General features: G+C 37.8%; 1 protein-coding gene across 2 annotated transcripts in view; it reads right to left on the bottom strand.

Moving 5' to 3' along the window:
• Positions 1–305: 305 nt before the first annotated feature.
• The window catches only part of AP4E1 (adaptor related protein complex 4 subunit epsilon 1), a 55,644-nt gene continuing 34,613 nt past the window's right edge, over positions 306–21,336 (bottom strand). Inside the window, exons 15-21 of one of the 2 annotated variants that reach the window (XM_034994650.1) lie at positions 20,349–20,463; positions 16,815–16,938; positions 13,304–13,562; positions 9,418–9,978; positions 6,126–6,316; positions 4,439–4,596; positions 306–3,408 (exon numbers count right to left, since the gene is read on the bottom strand). In XM_034994650.1, the coding sequence (XP_034850541.1) occupies positions 3,248–3,408; positions 4,439–4,596; positions 6,126–6,316; positions 9,418–9,978; positions 13,304–13,562; positions 16,815–16,938; positions 20,349–20,463 (1,569 nt within the window). In that variant the 3' untranslated portion in view covers positions 306–3,247. The remainder of the gene's footprint in view (positions 3,409–4,438; positions 4,597–6,125; positions 6,317–9,417; positions 9,979–13,303; positions 13,563–16,814; positions 16,939–20,348; positions 20,464–21,336) is intronic. The other variant, XM_034994651.1, reaches the window with a different exon arrangement.

Here is a 21,336-nt window from a genome sequence, read left to right as displayed (position 1 = left end):
AACACTGCTCTGAATGCTCTGGTCAGGCTAGAATGAATCCAGGCGACATGGACATGCACCTGAGGACCAATCCACATTCTGAGCTGTCTGAAGCCCACAAAATTCTCTTTGAACATCACAGAGAAACAGCAATATCTTTACTTTTAACCAATTAGACCACATTCTTTGGGACTGTAATGAGTAAATTACTCTTTTCATCCCATTCCAGTTGCTTCTGTTCTTTTTCACTAACCCTATCAAATTACTGAATAGGATTTACTTATTACTCAGCTATTTAGATAATAAAAAATACACAGACCAAAGAACAGTATAGATCATTTTGTATTTATTACATGTTTAACTGAATTTTTTCCAATTACAGAATTCAACTCCAAAATAAGGTAATTAATGCCTATTAGGCTGTCATTCTCACTTGCATTTTTCCCTCCTAAAATTTTAACAGAGCAAAACACCTTAAAGACATGGGAATAGGTTCAGTGCACTTTCAGTGGCTCACGACCATGAGACAAAGACCACATTTATCCATAAAAAAGAAGACAAAGAGCTCAGTATTTTATAATATTACTGACATGAAATAAAAGGAAAAAATGCAATACTGCATTTTCAGCACAACTGTTTTGGTAGAGGCTAGTAGGTTACTGTTTAAAATAATGCCCCTCTGCAGAGAACATGCTGTGCTTGGCATGCTTGGCACACTGGCACTTGGTTAACTGCTCAGCTTCCATCTGCAGCATTTTCAGGACCCTTACTTGGGGCCCACTTTCCCCTGAGCCTGATCTGCCCGCCTCCACAGGGACTACTCTGGCGGGAGCCTGATCCTTCTTCATTCACCTGCTCTTAAAGCTTTGCTGTCTGCCCTGTATCCGCCGCCCCCCCCACCCCGATTTACCCTTGCCGCATTCTCACACAGCTGAGCGTCCCCACCATAGCTCTTACTCCAGATGCTGCCCCTTCACGTGATCACCTACCCACAAAAATCATTCTCCCTACTTTATAGTCATAGCTCCAGCAATGCAAAAAAGGTTGGGATGCCTGATTTAGAATTTAAAACATTGAATTAATTTAGGCAGAATATATACTGCTCTGAAGTTCTTTACTATTTACTCTTTCCTACTGTTTTTAAAACCATAAAAATATAAACATTGTTTCTACTAATTCTACTAATTAGTAGAACTGATTCTACTAATCATTTCTGTGGAACCTCTGTCACCCTACTTTCCATTTAGTGAGTTCAGAAAGAACAAAAGTGGCACTAAGTTCCGTTTGGCAGGCCAAAATGATGCCCCCCGCCCTGACCTACCATTACACGTGTCCCACCCTTAGACAGCTCTGTTGGCCAAGCCACGTCTTTCATGACAACTGGTGCTGCCACTCATGAACAGCCCTGCAGCCAAGCAGCACCGTAGTTCACTGTAATCTCTCCCAGGTGGTTGTCCATCTGCTTGCTGGGCACCTTGCACCCACTGCTCTGTACTCAACCCAGCCTTGGTGATCACGTAAGCACACAGGAGGACAGAAAAAAATGAAAGCACCTCCTTTGCCATACACTGCATTCCTCTACAAAGTGAGAGGGTACGTCCTATTTCTTTGTCAGAGTAAGAGCAGAATCAGGGGGGGCTTTGTTGACAGAGGTAGAAATAAAAAAGAAGCTGATAAGTCTAGCCACCAGTGTCTGCCACACCCCAGAGAGAGCTCATTCCCTTCACTATGACACTGCTGGGAACCTGAAGATGAATCTGATCTTCTACTCAAAAGGAGAAACCTAGGCAGGAAATTCCAGTCACTTACCATTGCTCTTGTAGCAAGGTTTTACTGCATGTTTTTAAAAGCATAAAATTAACAAGGTGTTAACTTTTTAAAAATGAGTAACTTCAAAATTAATTTTTAAAAATAGTGCTTTAGTTTTTAGGGAGGAAAACACTAGACATGAAAAACTAATGAAATCTCAGCTCCGGGGAATCCCCTTAGTATCTTCATCAGCTATGATTAGTGAGACAATTTAAACCAGAATTCCACACCTGGGTGATAAACAGTACCAATTAACCAGAGAATTAACTGCAATGACTTAAAACTATATTACCAGAACAGTCTCCATGGTGAAGTGTCAGAAAAAGTGAAATAATGCACCATAAGATTTTATAAAATACTTACTATTTCAGTTTTTAACTTTAATGTACAATCTCAAGATAGTGGTCCATCATTCATATTAGGCTTAACCTCTTCTACTGATAAGAGTTCTGACAGAGGCCATAAAAGCAAAACTACAACATAAAAATGAGATATTTTGCTGAAGAACCTGTATGGTATACTTAAGCAGTCACTGCTTTGGTTGTATCCACTGAGTCCCAGTGGATTCAAAAGCCAGGAAAGATAAGATGGCTTTGCCATTTATACTCACAAAATTTGGTCTGTCAAAAGGACCTAAATGGACCTAAATGGCAACTAAGATATTCACCATAACTAAGAAGTCCTTTTATACCTGTGTGCTCTTATAGGTTGTGTTTCCACATGACAATATTTTGTAAATGGCTCTGGGTTTTTAAAATAAGAATACAGTGATTCACTTTGAATTTTAAAAATAAATGCAAGTGGGAAAACAAATTTTGTAGCCAAATTATCTACAAGCATGTGTAACCAGTTATCTATAATAAAAACTTTATCACAAATTGAATCCCCCCAATATCCAGCATGCTCATGGATCTCCTGAACTGTTAGGGTGTGCTGTGCGCTGTGCCAACTGAGTTCAATACTGATCTAAGCAAAACATACTTGAAAGTAATGACTTGCCTATCAAAAAGCTTACACTGCATTCCAAAGCCAAATATGAATTAGGTTTGGGATTATCAATGCCATGTCTGTCTCCCCTCCATTAATGCAGAGAACTGAGACCTGCGCTTTACTACAAATCAGCTAGCACTAGAGTAAATTTGCTATAAAATTATTTATAACAAAATAAATATTTTCAGTCCCTCTACACTAAGTGACATATAAATCATTAGCAGTTTATAACATTAGTTTAGGTCACTTTTTTGGGGACCCAAATGTACTGTACAATCCTGAGTAAAAGGTTAAGGATACAGTTCCTTGGGGATCTTTCTTGATCAGGACTCATAAAGAAAACACACAGAACCACAGCTTATAATAATCCCCATTTTCACTAGAAGTACCAAGAGTTTTTACTTTGGTAAGTAAGTTTATTTATGTAAACCATTTATTCTGATGGAGTAAAATATAAGCAGAGCTTCTGCTAGGATCCCTCCATCACCTTTTGACACTGATAGAGTAAGCAGTCAGGAAGAGTAGAGCAGGAGGATCTGAACCACAGGGCTAATACATCACCATGAACTCGAAAATGCAGCAAGCAGGGGATGGATGGCAGTAGCTGACAGGCCAAAAGCCCTTCATTGCCTACAACAAAGCAAAAATTAAAAATCTTTAAGACAAAAGGACTTAAATAGACATTTCTCCAAAGAAAATATACAAATGGCCAAAAGGCCCGTGAAAAGATATTCAACATCACTGATCAGTAAGGAAATGCAAGTTAAATCCACAATGAATTCCTACTCATATATATAAGATATACATACATGTCATACACACACACACACACACACACTCACGTGTATGTATAACAACAGTTGGTGAGGATGTGGAGAAATTGGAACCTCTGTGCACTGCCGGTGGGAATGTAAATGGTACAGATGCTATGGAAAATTATATGGCAGTTTCTTCAAAAATTAAATATAGAATTGTTATTATAACCAAAAGAACTGAAAGCAGGGACTTGAACACAGATTATTTGTACACTCACACTCACAGCGGCATTATTCCTAATAGATAAAAGGGGTAAGCAACCCATGTGTCCATCAACAGATGAATGGATAAACAAAATGTGGTATATTCATACAATAAATAGTATTCAGGCTTAAAAAGAAAAGAAATTTTGACACATGCTACATGAATGAACCTTGAAGACATTAGGCTAAGTGAAATAAGCCAGTCACAAAAGGACAAATATTGCATGATTCCGCTTATATGAGACACCTAAAGTGGTTGAATTCATAGAGACAGAAATAACAATGGTGGTCGCCAGGAGGTAGAGAGGGAGGGGAATGACAAGTTAGTGTTTAAAGGGCACAGAGTTTTAGCTAAAGAGGAGAAAAAAGTTCTCGAAGTGGTGGCGGCAATGGCTGTACAATTAAGGATGTCCTTAATGTCAATGAACCGTACACTTAAAATTGGTTAAAATGGAAACTTCTGTTATGTATGCTTTACCATACAAAAAAATTATTTAACAATGTCTGAACAACACACTCATTTGAAAGGTACTCATAACAGGAAATACAGCTCTAAGAAATCCGATACTCATGAAAGTTGATTTGTGTTCTGTGAGCAAGCCCCTATAAACACAAGATTGCCTTTTCGTAACTCTACGAACCTATAATTTCAACAACATGAAGTCTTAGTTTCTGTTGCAGGGTCTTTAGGGCAGAAGGCAGAGCAGCTTGAGATTCTGACACTTTTACATTTTGCTTCACATCATTTGCGAAGGATAACCAGAGTTTGCCAAAGTTTTCAGTTGAGATTTTTAATGGTCTGAAAATAATTTTTAAAATTAGATTTATGTCCAAAAGATGCAATTAATTCTAAACAAACAAACAAATACATTTCAAATGACTCATGGGAATAGAACATAATCATTGTAAATCTGGGTCCCGCAACATTCATGTTTTTAAATTAACTATGATTAGAATGCTTACCATCATCCTCCAAACTGATGAAAATACTTCTCAAAAAAGATGTTATTAAAGTGTAAATGTCTTTTCAATAAATCACTCAGTTCTCTCTTTGTCCAAGTATTAGTCATTTAGTAAAATTTTACCAAGTAATTTCATGAATCATTCAAAATATAAAACTTTCTTTCATGTCTACTTTGGATTTGGGGATAATAAGACACTATCAACATCATGTATAAGAGTATGAATACAAAGATCTAGCACCTTATGTAAATTAGACCAAGGAAAGGACTTTAACAAATGTATTTTTGAAAATGGTTCATGAGACTGAAGATCAAATAGTGAACACTGGGTCTCTGGGGGTAGAATTATAAGGAACTTTTATATTCTACTTATATTTTCTATAGCATTTGAATTTTTATAATAATTATGCACTTACTTTATAATTAGGGAAATTATTTTTTAAAGATACATAGGATTTTATTAATACACACAGAAGAACTGTTTATTGCATATATTGTGCTTCTTCAGGTCACTAATGCTCACGACGGGATATACCTTTACAGTCTAAGTTTTTAGAAGGCTGGATTCTATCTTATAACAGCACCACAGGCAGAAATATATTCTTTGACAGAGTGAGAGACACGTTCTTACTAAAAGATTTTAAAGAGTAGGCAAAAATTACAGCAGTGTAACGCAAATGAATGTGTGAAGGTTAAAAAAATTTAAAGATATTCACTAGCATTCTGCATTCTTGGTTCAGGCAGCCTTCATTTTAAAAAATGTTTTAATACAGTACAATATATCCATAAAACTAAATGAGAGCAGAAGAGTGAAGACGTTGTCTTCAATTATTCTGGTAACACTGCACAGTGTCTAGTATAATGCTAAATACTGACTATAACTCTAATAAAAGTTCAATAACCTTGAGTAATTTTCTTACAGATCTCTAAAGCTTAATAAACAGATTTTATGAAATAATTAATCAAATAAATGAAATATAAATGAAACTTTAAAAGCTTTTTAAAAAAAAGCCAGGCAGAATCTCTGAAGTTATTTCAGCTTAAACATTACACTTTAATATTACTTTCTCTCAGAGGTTTTCCAAGATTACTAATCAACCCCAACCTAAATCAGGTCCCATATTATAATTGCTTTGTACCATTTGCTTTCTCTTCACAGCACAATTCGAAATCATACATAAATATTCATGTGATTGTTCAATGTCTCTTACCGAGACTGAACATTCCCTAAAGGTAGGGACTGTATCTAGTTTTGAATCATTATACTCCCCAGCACCTAACACAGTGTTTCTGTCCAGAGAAAAGGCCTAATAAATATTTGCTGAATGAATGAATAACTTGAATTAACTTTCCAGAAAATATTTACCTAATGAAATCTAATAGTGATAAGTTTACAGAAAATTCAAGCTGAACAGAATGAGTATCCATCATCTGATAATTTATAAAACCAGAAAGATTCCCTTCTGTAAAAGGTTTCTCCATCTGCACGCTATATTGAAAGGTTTTGATGCTTTCTGCTTCTGTTATAGGCAAGCAGCATCCAGGTTGCTCAGTGATCTGTAAATAAAAGTAATAAAAGTACTGAAGAAGGATCAATACAGACTATCATATGAATACCAATTTTCTATTTTATTGAAGTGGTACAAAAACACACTATCGTAAGATATTAAAAACAAACCACATTATGAAAATGACAACTTCACTTGAGAAAAATTCACTAGCACAGATAATGAAGAAATAGTATATAGGAAAAAGTTATGTAACAAATTGCAGTGAAAATCTCTGTAAAATTTAGCAACAACAATATGAAAATTATTTAACTTGTATCTTTTGGTTCTCAATCCTGGCTAGCACCAGATGTTTAAAGCTAGGAGAGCTGGGGTGCCTCGGTGGCTCAGCTGGTTAAGCGTCTGCCTCCGGCTCAGGTCATGATCCCAGGGTCCTGGGATCAAGCCTGGAGTGGGGCTCCCTGCTCTGCTCAGCAGGGAGTCTACTTCTCTCTCTCTCCTTCTGCCCCTCCCCCTGCTTGTGCTCTCTCCCTCTCTCTCAGATAAATAAATAAAACCTTAAAAAAATTTAATTTATTAAAAAAAATACTATGGGAGTTAAAAAAAAAAAAAAGTACACACACACACAGACACACACGTGCCTTCCCTTTTCAATCTACACCCTTACTCAAGCTATGGGGGTAGAGCCCAAGCAATAGGACTGGATTTTGTTTTGTTTTTAAAAATTCCTTAATTTTTCATTCCTGGTATCACTACCACAATTTACAGGGCAATACAGCTGATGTAATGAAAAGAAAAAGAAAAAGACAAAGCTACAACAGATAAAAGACCTCAGGAATGTACATCTAATTGACACTACATTGCATTAATCAATAGCTGCACTTTTTGCAAACTATGGCTATGACAGTCCTGAACAAGAAGGGTTTCCTGTTTAAGCTGCAGTAATTTTTCTGACTATGGATCGTCGTTCCTTCTGTGGCAGATTTTTATAGTCCCTCTAATGCATTTGGGACAATTGTCTCAAAGTAACCTGCAGCTTTCCTGACAACTCCTCACTCTCTCTCCTGCTAAGAACTGTAGCCCTTTTCTTCTGAATTTTTTTTAGAACCTTCTGCTACCATATCCACCACTTCCACCACCAGATCCATAACCACCACCATAGTGACTGCCCGAGCTTCTTCCACCAAAACTGCCCCCCTTCGTGGGTCCATAATTTGATTGCTGTTGTTCACTATAATATCCAAAATCATTATAGTTCCCACCACCACCAGTTACCACCTCCAAAATTTCCTCCTTCATTGTAACCATCATATACTGCACCACCACCTCCATACCCGCCTCCTTGGTGTCCATATCCTGGTCCACCACCACCACTGCCTCCTCTACTGCTATAACCAGGACCACCACCATGGTTGCCACCATCACCTCCAAATCCCTTATATCCACCCTCACCTCCTCTACAACTACCTCTGCTGCCACCACCTCCACCACCAGAGCCGCCTCTTCCACCAAAGTTTCCACCACTTGCAAAGTTTCCTCCACGACCCACGAAGTTGCCAGATCCACCCTCCATGACCTCTTTGTGATCCAGCCAACTACACTTCTTGTTTAGAAAAGGCCTTTTTCACTTCACAATTATGCCCATTAATAGTGTGGTATTTCTGAACAACTCTATCAACTGTATCGGGATCATCAAGTTACAAAAGCAAATCCTCTTTTTTTTCCACTCTGCCTGTCTTCCATAACTTCTATGGTTTCAGTGTTGCCATATTTTGCAAAGTAGTCTCTCAAATTATATTCTTCTGTATCTTCTTTAATACCAACAAAAATGTTCTTCACTGTGAGATGCGCACCAGGCTTTACGGAATCCTCTCTAGAAACAGCTCTCCTTGGTTCCACTACACGCCCATCAACCTTGTGTGGTCGGGCGCACATTGCTGCATCCATCTCTTCAACACAAGAGTAAGGCACAAAACCAAAACCCCTGGAAGGTTTTTTTGGGGATCTCTCATCACCACACAATCTGTAAGTGTACCCCAGTTTTCAAAATGTTCTCTTAAACTGTCATCTGTAGTTTCAAAGCTCAAACCACCAAGGAACGGTTTTCTCAACTACTCTGGTTCCTTTGCATCATGGCCCCCGCCTCCTGGCGCCAGTAGCAACGGCCGGAATCCGGCTGGGGGTGATGGGGTGGCGGTTTTACCTCCATTTTGAGACCGGACTCTATTTTACTTTTTTTTAAGTTCCACTGGTGATCTTAATGCCCATCTAGAGTCAGGAGCTTCTGCCCTGGTCAGCGGTTCTGGCAATATCCCATTCAACACATTTTCGCCCAAAGAAGAAATTCGGTCGGTCTTGTGGAATAACTGATCTCCTGGTCAAATCTCATTATAACTCCACCAAGGACATCCATATAAGAATGTAATTAAACATATTTCCAGAAATCACAATGGCAATCTCTTAGAGCTAGGGAAGAAATACAACTGATGCCCAAGCACTCCGTATAGAATAATAAATCAATGAAAGAAAAAGGCAGCAGACAGTATACACATTTATCCTTCAATATTCTTACTCCTTGACGTTCTGCTTTGTTAAACTGAGAACTTGGTCTCAGTGTTTATAACAAGAATGAATGAGACATTTAAAGAGAGCAAAAAACCATAAAATACACACTGAAAATAAAACACGCTAACCTTACCATGTGCCAGGTACTGCTGTAAGCATTTTACAGATATTAACTCATCTTCTCACAGTAACAGGCAGATGCTATTAATATCTTCATTTTAAATGTGAGGAAACTCAAAGTTACATAACCTGACCATGAAACACAGCTAATAAGTAGCAGAAGCAAGATGCAAAGCCAAGCATTCTGAGTCAAGAGCCTACCTTTTTAACTACTGTGCTCTATCAATACTTGCTTTATATTTATGGCCTTCCCCAATACAGTTGGAAAATCTTTGTTTCCTTGTCTCTTTTGAATAATTCATCCCTCTCAAAATTAAAAAAAAAAAACAACTGTCACACCTTTGGGGTTTTTTTTTTACTAAAGAGAAAAGGATGTGGAAGAAACCATCAGAAGATCGAACAACAGAAACACTAAGTAAGCATTGTCTATTTAAGGCAGAAATAAGGAACCATTCATTGTCTTACCTTGAAATTTTCTGCTGGAGCAATTTCTAAGTCAGCACTTTCCAATTCCAAACCACTCTTACTAGAAACTGACCAGACCATGAATAAACAATCATCTTTCCAAATTTTGTAAGAAGACAATGATATGGTTTCATTATGACAGACCTCCACAAGATCTGAATGCATGTGTTCAGAAGTTTCTTCCAGCAAAGAAGAAGCTAAAGAGGTTTCATTAGCAACTGAGGGTGCAGTGGACTGAGAAGGCTGAAAACCTTCCATGCTGTTATCAGTAAACAAAGAAGGTGATGAAGACAGCTTGCAATTGGAGAGTTTCTCAACTGAGGGCAGCTCTGTGAGTGACTCAGAATCCGAAAGTTCAGAGTTGAGAGAAAGTTTATTTAATTCTTTGTCTCCTCTATCCTGCAAAGTATCCAAATAATAATCATCTTCATAAGTTGCATTTGACGAAGAACTAAAGTAAGAACAGGTCATATTATGAGCACCGGTTGTTTCTCCACTTTTGGTTTCCTTGACTTTTGATTTCCTTCTGAATTTGTGAGATACGGTATCTGCCTTTCCTAGCTGCAAAAATAAAACATAATGATAATTCAACCAGTCATGAGTTTTAAACCTTTTTCTATCATTTCAAATGAGCATTTTACTAACTTGTTAAAGTCTAACTATAAGGCATAGATTAACAAAAGAATCAGAGATGAATAAAATGTTAAGCCCTAAAATTCTGACAGCTACCTCATTTTGAACTATTAGCTAAATCTTATTTCTCATTAAAAACACATAAAATAAAAAAAAGAAAGTCAAAAAGTCATTTGTGAACAATTCTAAAAACTTGTTCAAATTCAGAATGCTAGAGTATAGAATTGAACAAATTAAAAACAGTGATGGGCACCTGGGTGGCTCAGTTGGTTGGGCGTCTGAATCTTGATTTTGGCTCGGGTTATAATCTTGGGGTCATAGAATTGAGCCCCGCATCGGCTCTGTGCTGAGCTCAGAGTCTGCTTGAGACTCTCTCCCACTCTCACTATCCCTCCCCCACTGCTTGCGTGCACTCTCTCTAAAAAAATAAAAATAGGGTGCTTGGGTGTCTCAGTTGATTAATCCTTCAGCTCAGGTCATGATCCCAGATTCCTGGGATCAAGCCCCACACCAGGCTCCCTGCTCAGTGGGGAGCCTGTTTCTCCCACTCCCTTACCTGCCACTCCCCCTGCTTGTACTCTCTCTCTTTTTGTCAAATAAATAAATAAAATTTAAAAAAAAATAAAAAGCAGTAAAATTTAAAAAATAAAGTAAGATAAAAACAGTGAGAAACCTAGCCATTTTTTGAGTTTCCAGAGTTGTCCTATAGAAGAGAAAATACCTTCAAATACAGGGATGGCTCAAACTCTGGTTTGGTAGTCTATAATAACCATGATTTCATGGCCCACAAGTCAATAAACAGATGAGAAAAACTGATTTTACTTCAAGGACCAACTGGCAGTGGCTGACACACACAGCAGGCAAGAACTCTATCAGTGACTAATTATGTTTCCTACAGACTCAGGAAACGGGAATGGCAAATTTGCCATCTTTGAACCAACACTCCTGGGGAATGGTCTGCAAATCTGCATAAGCATACAGTGATGGCTCACAGTTCCCCCTTGCCCTCCAAAGTCCTATGCAGAATCAGTGCAGATTGGCACTACTCTAAATCCACGTCTCCATCCTCCTTGGGGCGGTGTGGCTGCCATTCACAGGATTCTAGTTAACCCAAATTCTAGTTTCTCTTCCATACCCTCTCGCACCCTCAAGTCCCAATACCTCTTCCAACTCTGGGCGATGAGTTTGTCTCCTATCTTTCGATTCAGAAGTCATCAAAGAACTAAAATTTTATTAACACAAAAATGAAAACAAGTGGGTGGGTGAAGGACTTCCATTTTCAAGTAGCTGTGGGACTTTGAATTAGGCATATATTAGACTGTTCAGTATTGCTCCTCAGGTCACTGATGCTCTGAGTGTTTTCATTTGTTTTTTGTTTCCTCTTTTCTGTGTTTCATTTTGGGTACTTTTGATGCTTTGTCTTCAAGTTTAATATTTTTTTTCTTCTGTACTGTCTAATCTCCTGTTAATCAGAAGCTACACAAGCCATAAGACACTAGAGTGACATCTTTGTTAAAATATTTAAAGAAAAGAAACAGTCAACCTAGGCTTCAGAGAAAATAACTTTTAAAAATGAGGGTAAAAGAGAAAGGAAAACCAAGAAACAGACTCTTAACTATAGGGAACAAACTGAGGGTTACCAGAGGGAAGGGGCATGAGGGGATGGGTTAAATAGATGATGGGGATTAAGGAGGGCACTTGTAGTGATGAGCACCAGGTGTTGTTTAAGTATTAAATCACTAAATTCTACACCTGAAACATATTAATATTACACTGTAGGTTAACTTACTAGAATTTAAATAAAAACTTAAAAAAATAAAAATGAAGATAAAGTAGAAGGCAAAGATGGGGGGAAAAGCCTTGATCCTTACAGTGAATTACATTAAAAAAAATTAACCCAAAAAGGATCTAGTATACCTTAAATGGAATTACACTTCTGATATCAAGCCCATCACAAAAAAAAGAAAAAACAAAATAAAAACAAAAACAAAAAAAACACCTGATAATTAATTTGTCACACCGAATGTTCTCTTGAGAAAGACTGTTTAACTGCAAGCTTTGCACTTTGTTGAGAGGACAGGAATCCTCCAACACCAGCCATAGGATTCACAAATCACGGCTCCACAGGCCTGGGTGCACTCTGACCACTGAGAACTTGCCCCACGGTGCCAGGGCATTCACGGGTACCCTTACCACAGCCAGCTGGAACACCTTAAAGACCCAAGATAAGTCACTTTGCTGCTGAAATGCAAATGCTGAAACAGCATTAAGATACATTACTTATTAATACATCTAGATTGAAATTTTTTTTCCTTAGGAGGGAATATCAAGTCTGATAGAAATGGGGTCTAGAAAAGAGAGAGAAAAAGGCAAAGAGTATAGGGATGGAGGGAAAATCCCACCAAGGGAGAAGGAAGAAAGAACTGGAATGATGTAAAACTGACAAAAATGTAGCTCTAATCACAGTCTGTACCAGGAAGGTCCATCAGTCCGCCAAATGGAAAATTAAACGGGAATTCTCAGATGCTCAAAATAGCACCTGCCCTTCACTCCAATTTTTCATTCTTTTACTATGATAATAATATATCAACATAAAAAGTTTTGAAAATCATCATAATCATAATGCCTGAGTATAATTTTCATTTTGTGTAATTCCTTTCAGTCTCAATACACTTTTATCTTAACAGTTATAAACAGAGTACAAATAAAACTTTATATTCTGCCTTTTTGCTTAATATATCACATGTATTTTTTTTATTTTACAATGCAGTATTTATCATTTTTAATGGCTGAGTAATATTCTGAGCCAATATAATTTATGGACCCATTCTCCTACTATTAGACATCTAAACTGATTCCTATTCTTTACTATTTAAAATACCATTTGGAGAAGTACTTTTTCCATAGACATATCAATATTGTTAAACTACTGTTATCGCCAATACTTCCATCAAGCCCCCTTCCACTGAGAACTGTCCTATCCACCCATGGGAGTAATACCTGTGGTCATATTTGTAACTTTATTTGGACCCTGACCCTTGCCCCAGCTGACTGGACTACAAAAAAACACCTGACTCAAGCTAAGCCAATTAGAATTTCTCTTTCAGGAATATAAAAAGTGTGTCATTGGTGGCTCTGGAGATGGGGAAGCCATTTTCCACCATGTGTATGGAAGCCAAGAACCTTCAAAGAGCCAGTTTTTTTGTACAAGACAGGGACACAGATTCCCAGAGGAATATAATGGACTACTTACCAAATTGATTGTACTTTCTGATCCTAGCCCAACAAATAATGATGATGCCAGCAGCTGCTTTTCTTTCTCCTCTTTAGACTGGATAAGGACTTGACACTGGTCTTTTTTTATTATAGTTTGGTCTACAGTCTCCATTATTATACTCTCCTGAGGAACGGGCGGAGCTTCAGTTTCATCCCCAGTTTTGCCTTCCTTCTTGGGAAGATAACCCTCTTTCCCCCACAGTTTCTTTATACCTTCCAGCTTCAAGCTATTTGTCCTAAAGAGATTAAGAATGAAATCAAGTCAACTTAAATAACTGCTGAAGAGTTACTTTCTTGAGGCATTTTTTAAAAACACATCATTGCCATGGCCTCTTAAAAACAGCTTTCAGGGATGCCTGGGCAGCTCAGTCGGTTAGGCGTCCAAGTCTTGATTTCGGCTCAGGTCATGGTCTCAGGGTTGTGAGATCCAGCCCTGCATCAGGCTCTGCACTGGGCATGGAGCCTGTTTGGGATTCTCTCCCTCTGCCTCTGCCCCCAACCCCCTGCTCACACTCTCTCACTCCTCTTTCTCTCAAATACATACATACATACATACATACAGTTTTCGTATTAAGCCCTCCCTGGGATTGCCTCAGCTGTAGAGGGACACATCGCCCCCTCCCTGGGCAGCCCACACCCAGTGACTGATGAACAGAAGTACAGAGTCCTGGCCACCCATGTGGACCCAACTCAGGACAACTCTGAAGGGCCACTCTAACTTCTGAGCTCCCCATGGGGTCAGCAGAGACTGCTGTTAGACTGCATTGCATCTTAACTTCTCTCTGTGCCCAAATCTGTTTCTTTCTCCTTCCTTCCACAGGTGGTAGTTACAAGGGCACTCCTTTATATTCTGCATACTAAATCCATCATGGAATGCACTTCCCAGGGAATCCAAACCACAACAACAGGCAAAATAGGAAAAGAGAGGAAAAATACGCCTAAAAGGAGCTTCAAGCTACTTTAAAGATTTTTCTGGCATATTTCATCTGCATACATGCCTACTATTAACATAAATTCTCTCTGTCATGGATTACATATCAGCAGCCTAAAAAGCAGGAAAAATAGGGGCGCCTAGGTGGCTCAGTTGTTAAGCGTCTGCCTTCAGCTCAGGTCATGATCCCAGGGTCCTGGGATCGAGCCCCGCATCGGGCTCCCTGCTTGGCAGGAAGCCTGCTTCTCCCTCTCTCGCTCCCCCTGCTTGTGTTCCTGCTCTCACTATCTCTCTCTGTCAAATATATAAATAAAAGGGCGCCTGGGTGGCTCAGTTGGTTAAGCAACTGCCTTCGGCTCAGGTCATGATCCTGGAGTCCCGGGATCAAGTCCCACATCGGGCTCCCTGCTCGGCGGGGGGTCTGCTTCTCCCTCTGACACACTTCCCTCTCATGCTGTCTCTCATTCTCTCTCTCAAATAAATAAATAAAATCTTAAAAAAAAAAAAAACATGTTAAAAAATATATATATATAAATAAAATATTTTTTTAAAAAAAGGAAAAGTAAGAACATAAAATATGCCTCTTTATGATATGAAACGTATTGTAAAAGAATTTTTTTAAACATGAATCATCTTTGCCTGGGTTTTGACAATAATATAATTCGTGATTTTACACGGCATACCTTTGTATTGTTTTTAATCAGATCATTCAAACACAGATGTAAATTCTGTAACTCACTTTAATTCAGCTCTAGGAATTCCCTTTTGAGATAGCCCCCAAATAGGGCCTAAGGTAAGAAATTCTAAATTGGGCTTGCTACTACTTTATTCTCAACTTGCTAGAGACTGCAGAAGAGTGGCTGTCTGCTCTCTAAAACTGATTTGCCTTGTCAATTACCACATAGGTTCCCAATTCTGAAATCATGTGTAAGCTGTGGTCCTCTTTGGAAAGAAATTTTATATTCATCCCTCATGTTGCATTTCATGGTAACACAGCATATGTACTGTTCCTTAGCAGCTCTGCCAAATGTCATTTCTCTCAGAGTAGTACATGTTTATGTATAGGATTTACAAGGATTGTCAAGTCCCCCAGATCTCAGTTCAGTACTAAACAAAGAGATGCTGTCACCTGTTGTGCAGGTAAAAGAGACTAAGTTTCCTCCCTGGGTTTAGAGGGTTCCTGTCCTCTCCTTCCCTTGTCCCACTGTTCTGTTTGGGGCACTTAATTGCTATCACCTCTACATTCAAATGCTCACAAATCGTATCTGTTCCCCATACTTGGAATACCAAAATTAAAAGGTCTGGGAAAGAAAAGGGTGTCAACAGAGCAGGAAAAAAGGCTAAGAAAGAGAATTTCATTCAGTATATCATCCTATATTCCTTATAATCTATGTGTCAGTCTTCTGGTAAATACTTCTTCCAACCATCGTGCTGGAAGACTGACAAATGCAAAGAGCAACATAAAATAAAGTGACTGACTCCATAATGAACATATGAGGACTCAAAATTCAACTGTCATCTTTCAAAGTTGCTACCCTCGAGATTTTATTACATTTATTCCAACAAAGCTGCCACTACTCAAAACATTTTTTAATAGGCACTGAATAATATATGGAACTGTTGAATCACTATATTGTACACCGAAAACTAATGTAACACTGCATGTTAACTACACTGGAATTAAAATAATTTTTTTTAAGTTTTTTTTAACTCTTTTAGAAGCTCCTTCACAAACAAGGAAGCCATTTTCATTACTTTACATCACATCAATAACCAAAATTATCCAGAGTGATCACTAATTTCACTTGGTTAACTCAGCTTTTGGATATTGATAATAATGGCAATGACAATTAGTATTAATAGTAGCAGCTACCATGTATCAATCACTTACTATGCACTGGATTTTATGAGGCCCTTTATATATATTATCTCACTTTTTAACTTAATCACGTTTCTAAAATTAACTTATATTTCCAAAATCAAAATCTACCTAAAAAGACTGAAGATTTCGCTTCATATAAGACATTTAGACAAATGTATCATCAATTTTCACGGTGGCAAGAAAAAAGCTCTGGAAGCATTTTGAGCAAAGTATACAGCTTACTTAAATGTAGTCAGTCATCTTATTTTATGTTCATCTCTGTACTGTCAATCTTCCAATGAAATGGTTGTAGAAGATTATGAGGAATGTAGAATGATATGCTGAATATTCACCTGTATATAAAAATTCTCACATACTTCTTTAAAAATGTATGTGTATACATATATGTGTATATATATATGTATAAATGTGTGTATAACACACATAAAACATACATACATACACATACATACACACAATACACAGTAATAACACACACATCATTACTATGTGTAAAGTCTATATACATTATGCTGTCTTGGAAGTAAGCAAGCTCCCTTACAAGTTCTCTTGTACAACATCAACACCTTGAAAGCAATAAACAGCCCATGCAGAATTCAGCTTTCAGGGATGCTACTACATTTAAAGACATTTAAATACTCCTATGTTCTCAATTTTAATAAGAAAGGAACTTACTCTTTCAGCCCGGTCTCTGCACTATTCCCAGATATATCTGAACCAAGAGAAATGCCAGCAGGAGACTGTCGTCCAGTGAAGCCAGATGAAGAAAAGGAGAGTCCATATGGTTCAAAATTGAGAACTAGAATTTTAAAACAATAACAGAAGTTCATATTTAAAACAAAGCAAAAGTTAGGAGGGAAATGCAGGAATTATCAAAGGTACCATTCACTACTGATATAAAATAACTAAAGGTTAGAATCCAATGACAATTTTTAATTTTTTATTTTATTTTTGTAAGTAATCTCTACACCCAACATGGGGCTCAAACCTACAACCCCGAGATGAAGAGTCACATGCTCCACCAACTGAGCTGGCCAGCCACCCCTCCAATGACAATTTTTAAGCTGGAAGGGACTCTGGAGATGATCTAATCAAATAATTACAGTAATAGTAATAAAGTAGCTATGATTTATTGAATGTCGACTACCGTCTACATGCCATTAGTTGATCAAAGACAAATGATACTTCACTTTTATCTTTTCACCTCCCTTAGAAACTAAAGGAACATCCAATTAGGAAAGATAACTGATAAACCAGGCCACTGAAAAGTTGCTGCTCCCAGACAAAAATGTTTAATGAGCTATGAATGAAGAGACAACCGTGTTTTTGCTTAACAAAATGCTCTTAGGCACATTCCTATACTGAATGGACTAATGGAGCCCTCAATGTGAAATTTCCCTTACTGCAAAGAATAAGGTTTACTCAGGTTCAGATTCCTTTGAATCTGTATACCCAAATGAATTCAATCAAGAGCCATAAAAATTCATATTGTTATTGTGGTAGAGCAGATGCCAATATCCATTCTCCTCTTTTAAGTAACAGAACTCTTGCTTCTTAGCTAGGTACATGGCCACCCAGAAAAGAAATGACATTTCCAGACTCCTCTGCCATGTGCTTGAGTTCTGGCCAATGAAATTATGTACACATTCTGTGCACAACTTCTGGGAGGAATCTTCCTGGAAGAAAAAACATCTTTCTTCTCTCCCTTCCTCCTTTACATTCATGAAGCCATCATCAATCCTAGGTTGCCTATTTCTGGAATTTCTTTAATGGGAAAGAGGAGTAATTTTCTGCCTTGTATAAGGACACATTTTATTTATTTGTTTTCTAATATGCTATGTAGCTATACCTAATCCTAACTGGCATATTTTTATCTTTTTGGACTATCTGGATTTTAAGACAAAGGACCTTCTTAAATCATAGAAAGTGCCTTATAAAATATAAATGTGAACTTCTCTAATTATTATCTTCATTTTACAAAAGAGAAACTGTGGCAGTTTACCATGAACTTACCAAAGATTACAAAAATAGGAAAAATGATAGAGCCAGATAAGAAAGCAGATACCCTGGTTCTAGAGCTTCACTCTCAAGTATTCTATTATACTGTCTCCTCCAAAGGAAACAGCACCTAATCCAAAGAGAATTAAATAAATTAGTTTAGGATAGAATTAATAAATTCTATATCTAAAAGAATGATATAGATGAGAAATCAATGTGCAGTAGAAAAAAAACTAATAGGCTAATTAATAACCAGGAGAACTGAGTTCTTGATATACATCAGGTATTAACTGGGTACATGAACTAGACCTTAACTTCTCTATCTATAAAGTGAAGGGTTCAGGCTAAATCAGCAGTTTCCAAATGCTGATCTGATAACCAGGATCAAGATGACTTTGTAGAATTTCCCACATATGGCCAAGCTTTCAGAGATTCAGAAACAAAAGATACAGGAGTAGGGCTCAAAAATTTGTATCATTTTTTAAAACTTCTGTGATTCTGATTCATAATCATGTTTGGAAATCACTTCTTTAAAGACAATTATCATATGATTTCACTCATATGTGGAACATAAGGAATAGTGCAGAGGACCACAGGGGAAGGGAGGGAAAACTGAATGGGAAATCAGAGAGGGAGACAAACCATGAGAGATGTGGACTCCAGGAACCAAACTGAGGGTTATAGAAGGGAGGGGGGTGGGGTGGTGGTTATTAAGGAGGGCACGTGTGGTGATGAGCACTGGGTGTTATATGCAACTAATGAATCGTTGAACACTACATCAAATACTAATGATGTACTACATGTTGGCTAACTGAACATAATAAAAAAAAAAAAAGAAATCACTTCTCTAAATCCTTCCAAGGTCCTTTTCAACTAGAAAATCCTCCCATTTTCAGCTTTTCAATCATGTAGTTTAACTTTCTGTCCCATTTTGACCTCTTTTTAATAGCATCTGTGACAGTTATCAAGCCTCTGTGTTAAAGAAGTAGCAGTGAAGAGCTCAAGAAATGTTTCCTATGCACAAGTAAAAAAAGAGAGTTTAAGCCAAAGATCAAGTAAAGATAGAGTTTAAGCAAAGAGCAGAAAGAATTCAAAATCAAAGGCAGAGTTTAAGAGTGGAGAGAAAAAAAAACTAGACATAGAAGGGGACAGCATCTGGAGACAGACACAATTCCAAACCTGAGACAACAGAATTAAGCACTGTCATCTAAGGATGGCCTGGAAAGGCTCGAGTCTGAGAATGAACTTCAAACCACATTATTTTCATTCTTCAGTGAAAATTTCCCAAGATCTTTACAGAGGTGAATGACTGGAAGGGCCAAAGATTTTTTTAAAAGTTAACTAGACATGTAAGAGTTCATGTGTGTGTAGGGAGCAGGAGGAAAATAACAGTATGCAGAAAGAGTCAGGAGAAAGAAGTAGATGGCTGAACTGCAACTTATACTTTTTCGGTGTCATTTTAAGATCAACCAGTTAATTGTACTCATATGCTTACCACAGAGCCTGGAAAGTACTCAACAAAATCATTAGATGATAAATGGGGAGAAAAAGAGCTTTCAGCATTGAACTTCTCAGTATTACCATTCTGAACTCCTACAAAGGGAATACGGAGTGGTCTCTCTTTATTCATATGCGTACTTCCCATCCATCATCCAAACATCTCGGTGATTTCCTCTTTACCAAAATCATGACAGGCATCTTTCCCTGACAGGCTACACTTCTGAAATGTAAAGTTATTCTTTCTTTTCTTAGCTGTTTCTAACTTCACTGATCAGATACTTTGTTGGAGGAAGCATCCTAACAGTTTATATAAGACTGCTCAGAATGAAAATGAAACTCACAAGTCCATGGTGACCAGATATTTTTTTCAAACTTTTCTATAGATATGCTCATGTGAATAACTATCAACCCTCTGTCTAGCACAGCAACCCAACATGATAATTCCACCTTCGAGTTCTTTCAAAATTCCAGAATGGCTATCTTAGGCGCTTATGTATATGGAGCCTATGACTTTGGGAAATATCTCTGGGCTAACTTCTTTTTTCTGGGTATCCAAAGACCTAACCAGGGTAAACAAGTCACAAGCAGATTTAAAGAGAGATGATAAAAGTAAACATCCTCAGTTATTTATATTACATGACTATAATGTCAATTGCATTAAAAAAATGATGTCCCTACAATTTAGCTTGTTACAGACCCATGAAAAATTACCTTTTTCCTGAGAAAGCTTTTCCTCCTGCCGTTGGTGGTGAGGTTTGTAAGGTGCTGCCCCCTGACTAAGTTCTTCGGCCACAAAACCATCCAGAAAAGATAAAGAAGCATCTACCTGTATTAAAGTGAAGCAAAAATTAGAAATTAAAAAAATTTACCCTAAACAGTAAACTGTATACTCACATAACTAATTTTAATCCATATGTCCCAAAAATAATTTTTAAGGGTAAAACTGAACTTCAATTCTAAAAGTGCTACCAAGTGCTACCAAACTCTCTACCTTTCTAAAACATCTATATTCACAGTTAGCTAAGAATGTAACAAAGTAAGTCATCTGTAGTTGTGATCAATTTCACTGCACTGCAGAATAAACTGAGCATCCAATATGTTAAGAAAATCATATGTTAGGTGCTATGACTGACACAAAGACAGTTCCCACCCTCATGAGAATTGTAACCTAGTCTTCGGCCATACCACCCTGAACATGCCCGATCTCATCTGATCTCGGAAGCTAAGCAGGGTCAGGCCTGGTTAGTACTTGGATGGGAGAATTGTAACTTACTAGAGAAGAGACACCTACACCAGGAGCTACAGGGTCTGCATTTTGCTGCTGGGGGCTAATAATAAAGTGTTGGCAAGGCTAGTTCCTTCTGGAGACTCCAAGGGAGAGTAAGTTCCTTATCTCTTTCAGTTTCTGAAGGTGCCACCATTCCTTGGCTTGTGGCCACATCATTCCAATCTCTGCTTCTATTGTTGGTTGGCTTTCTCCTCTCTGACTCTTTCCTCACTTTTATAAGAACTCTTGTGATCATGCTTTCTGGACAATCCAAGATAATCTCATCACAAAATCCTTAACTTAATCACATCTACAAAGTCCTTGTTACCATTTAAGGTTCCAGGGATGAAGGTGTGTACACCGTGGGGAGGCCATTATTCCGACTCTCAGAGTGCCTTTGATTTAACCATCCTGTTCTCTTCTACCTGAAAA

Source organism: Mirounga leonina, unplaced genomic scaffold (genome assembly GCF_011800145.1).
Source record: "Mirounga leonina isolate KUSES-001 unplaced genomic scaffold, KU_Mleo_1.0 Mir_91, whole genome shotgun sequence".
Classification (NCBI taxonomy): domain Eukaryota; kingdom Metazoa; phylum Chordata; class Mammalia; order Carnivora; family Phocidae; genus Mirounga; species Mirounga leonina.
The sequence above is the reverse complement of the archived record's forward strand: the minus strand, read 5'-3'. Positions and strand labels throughout refer to the sequence as shown.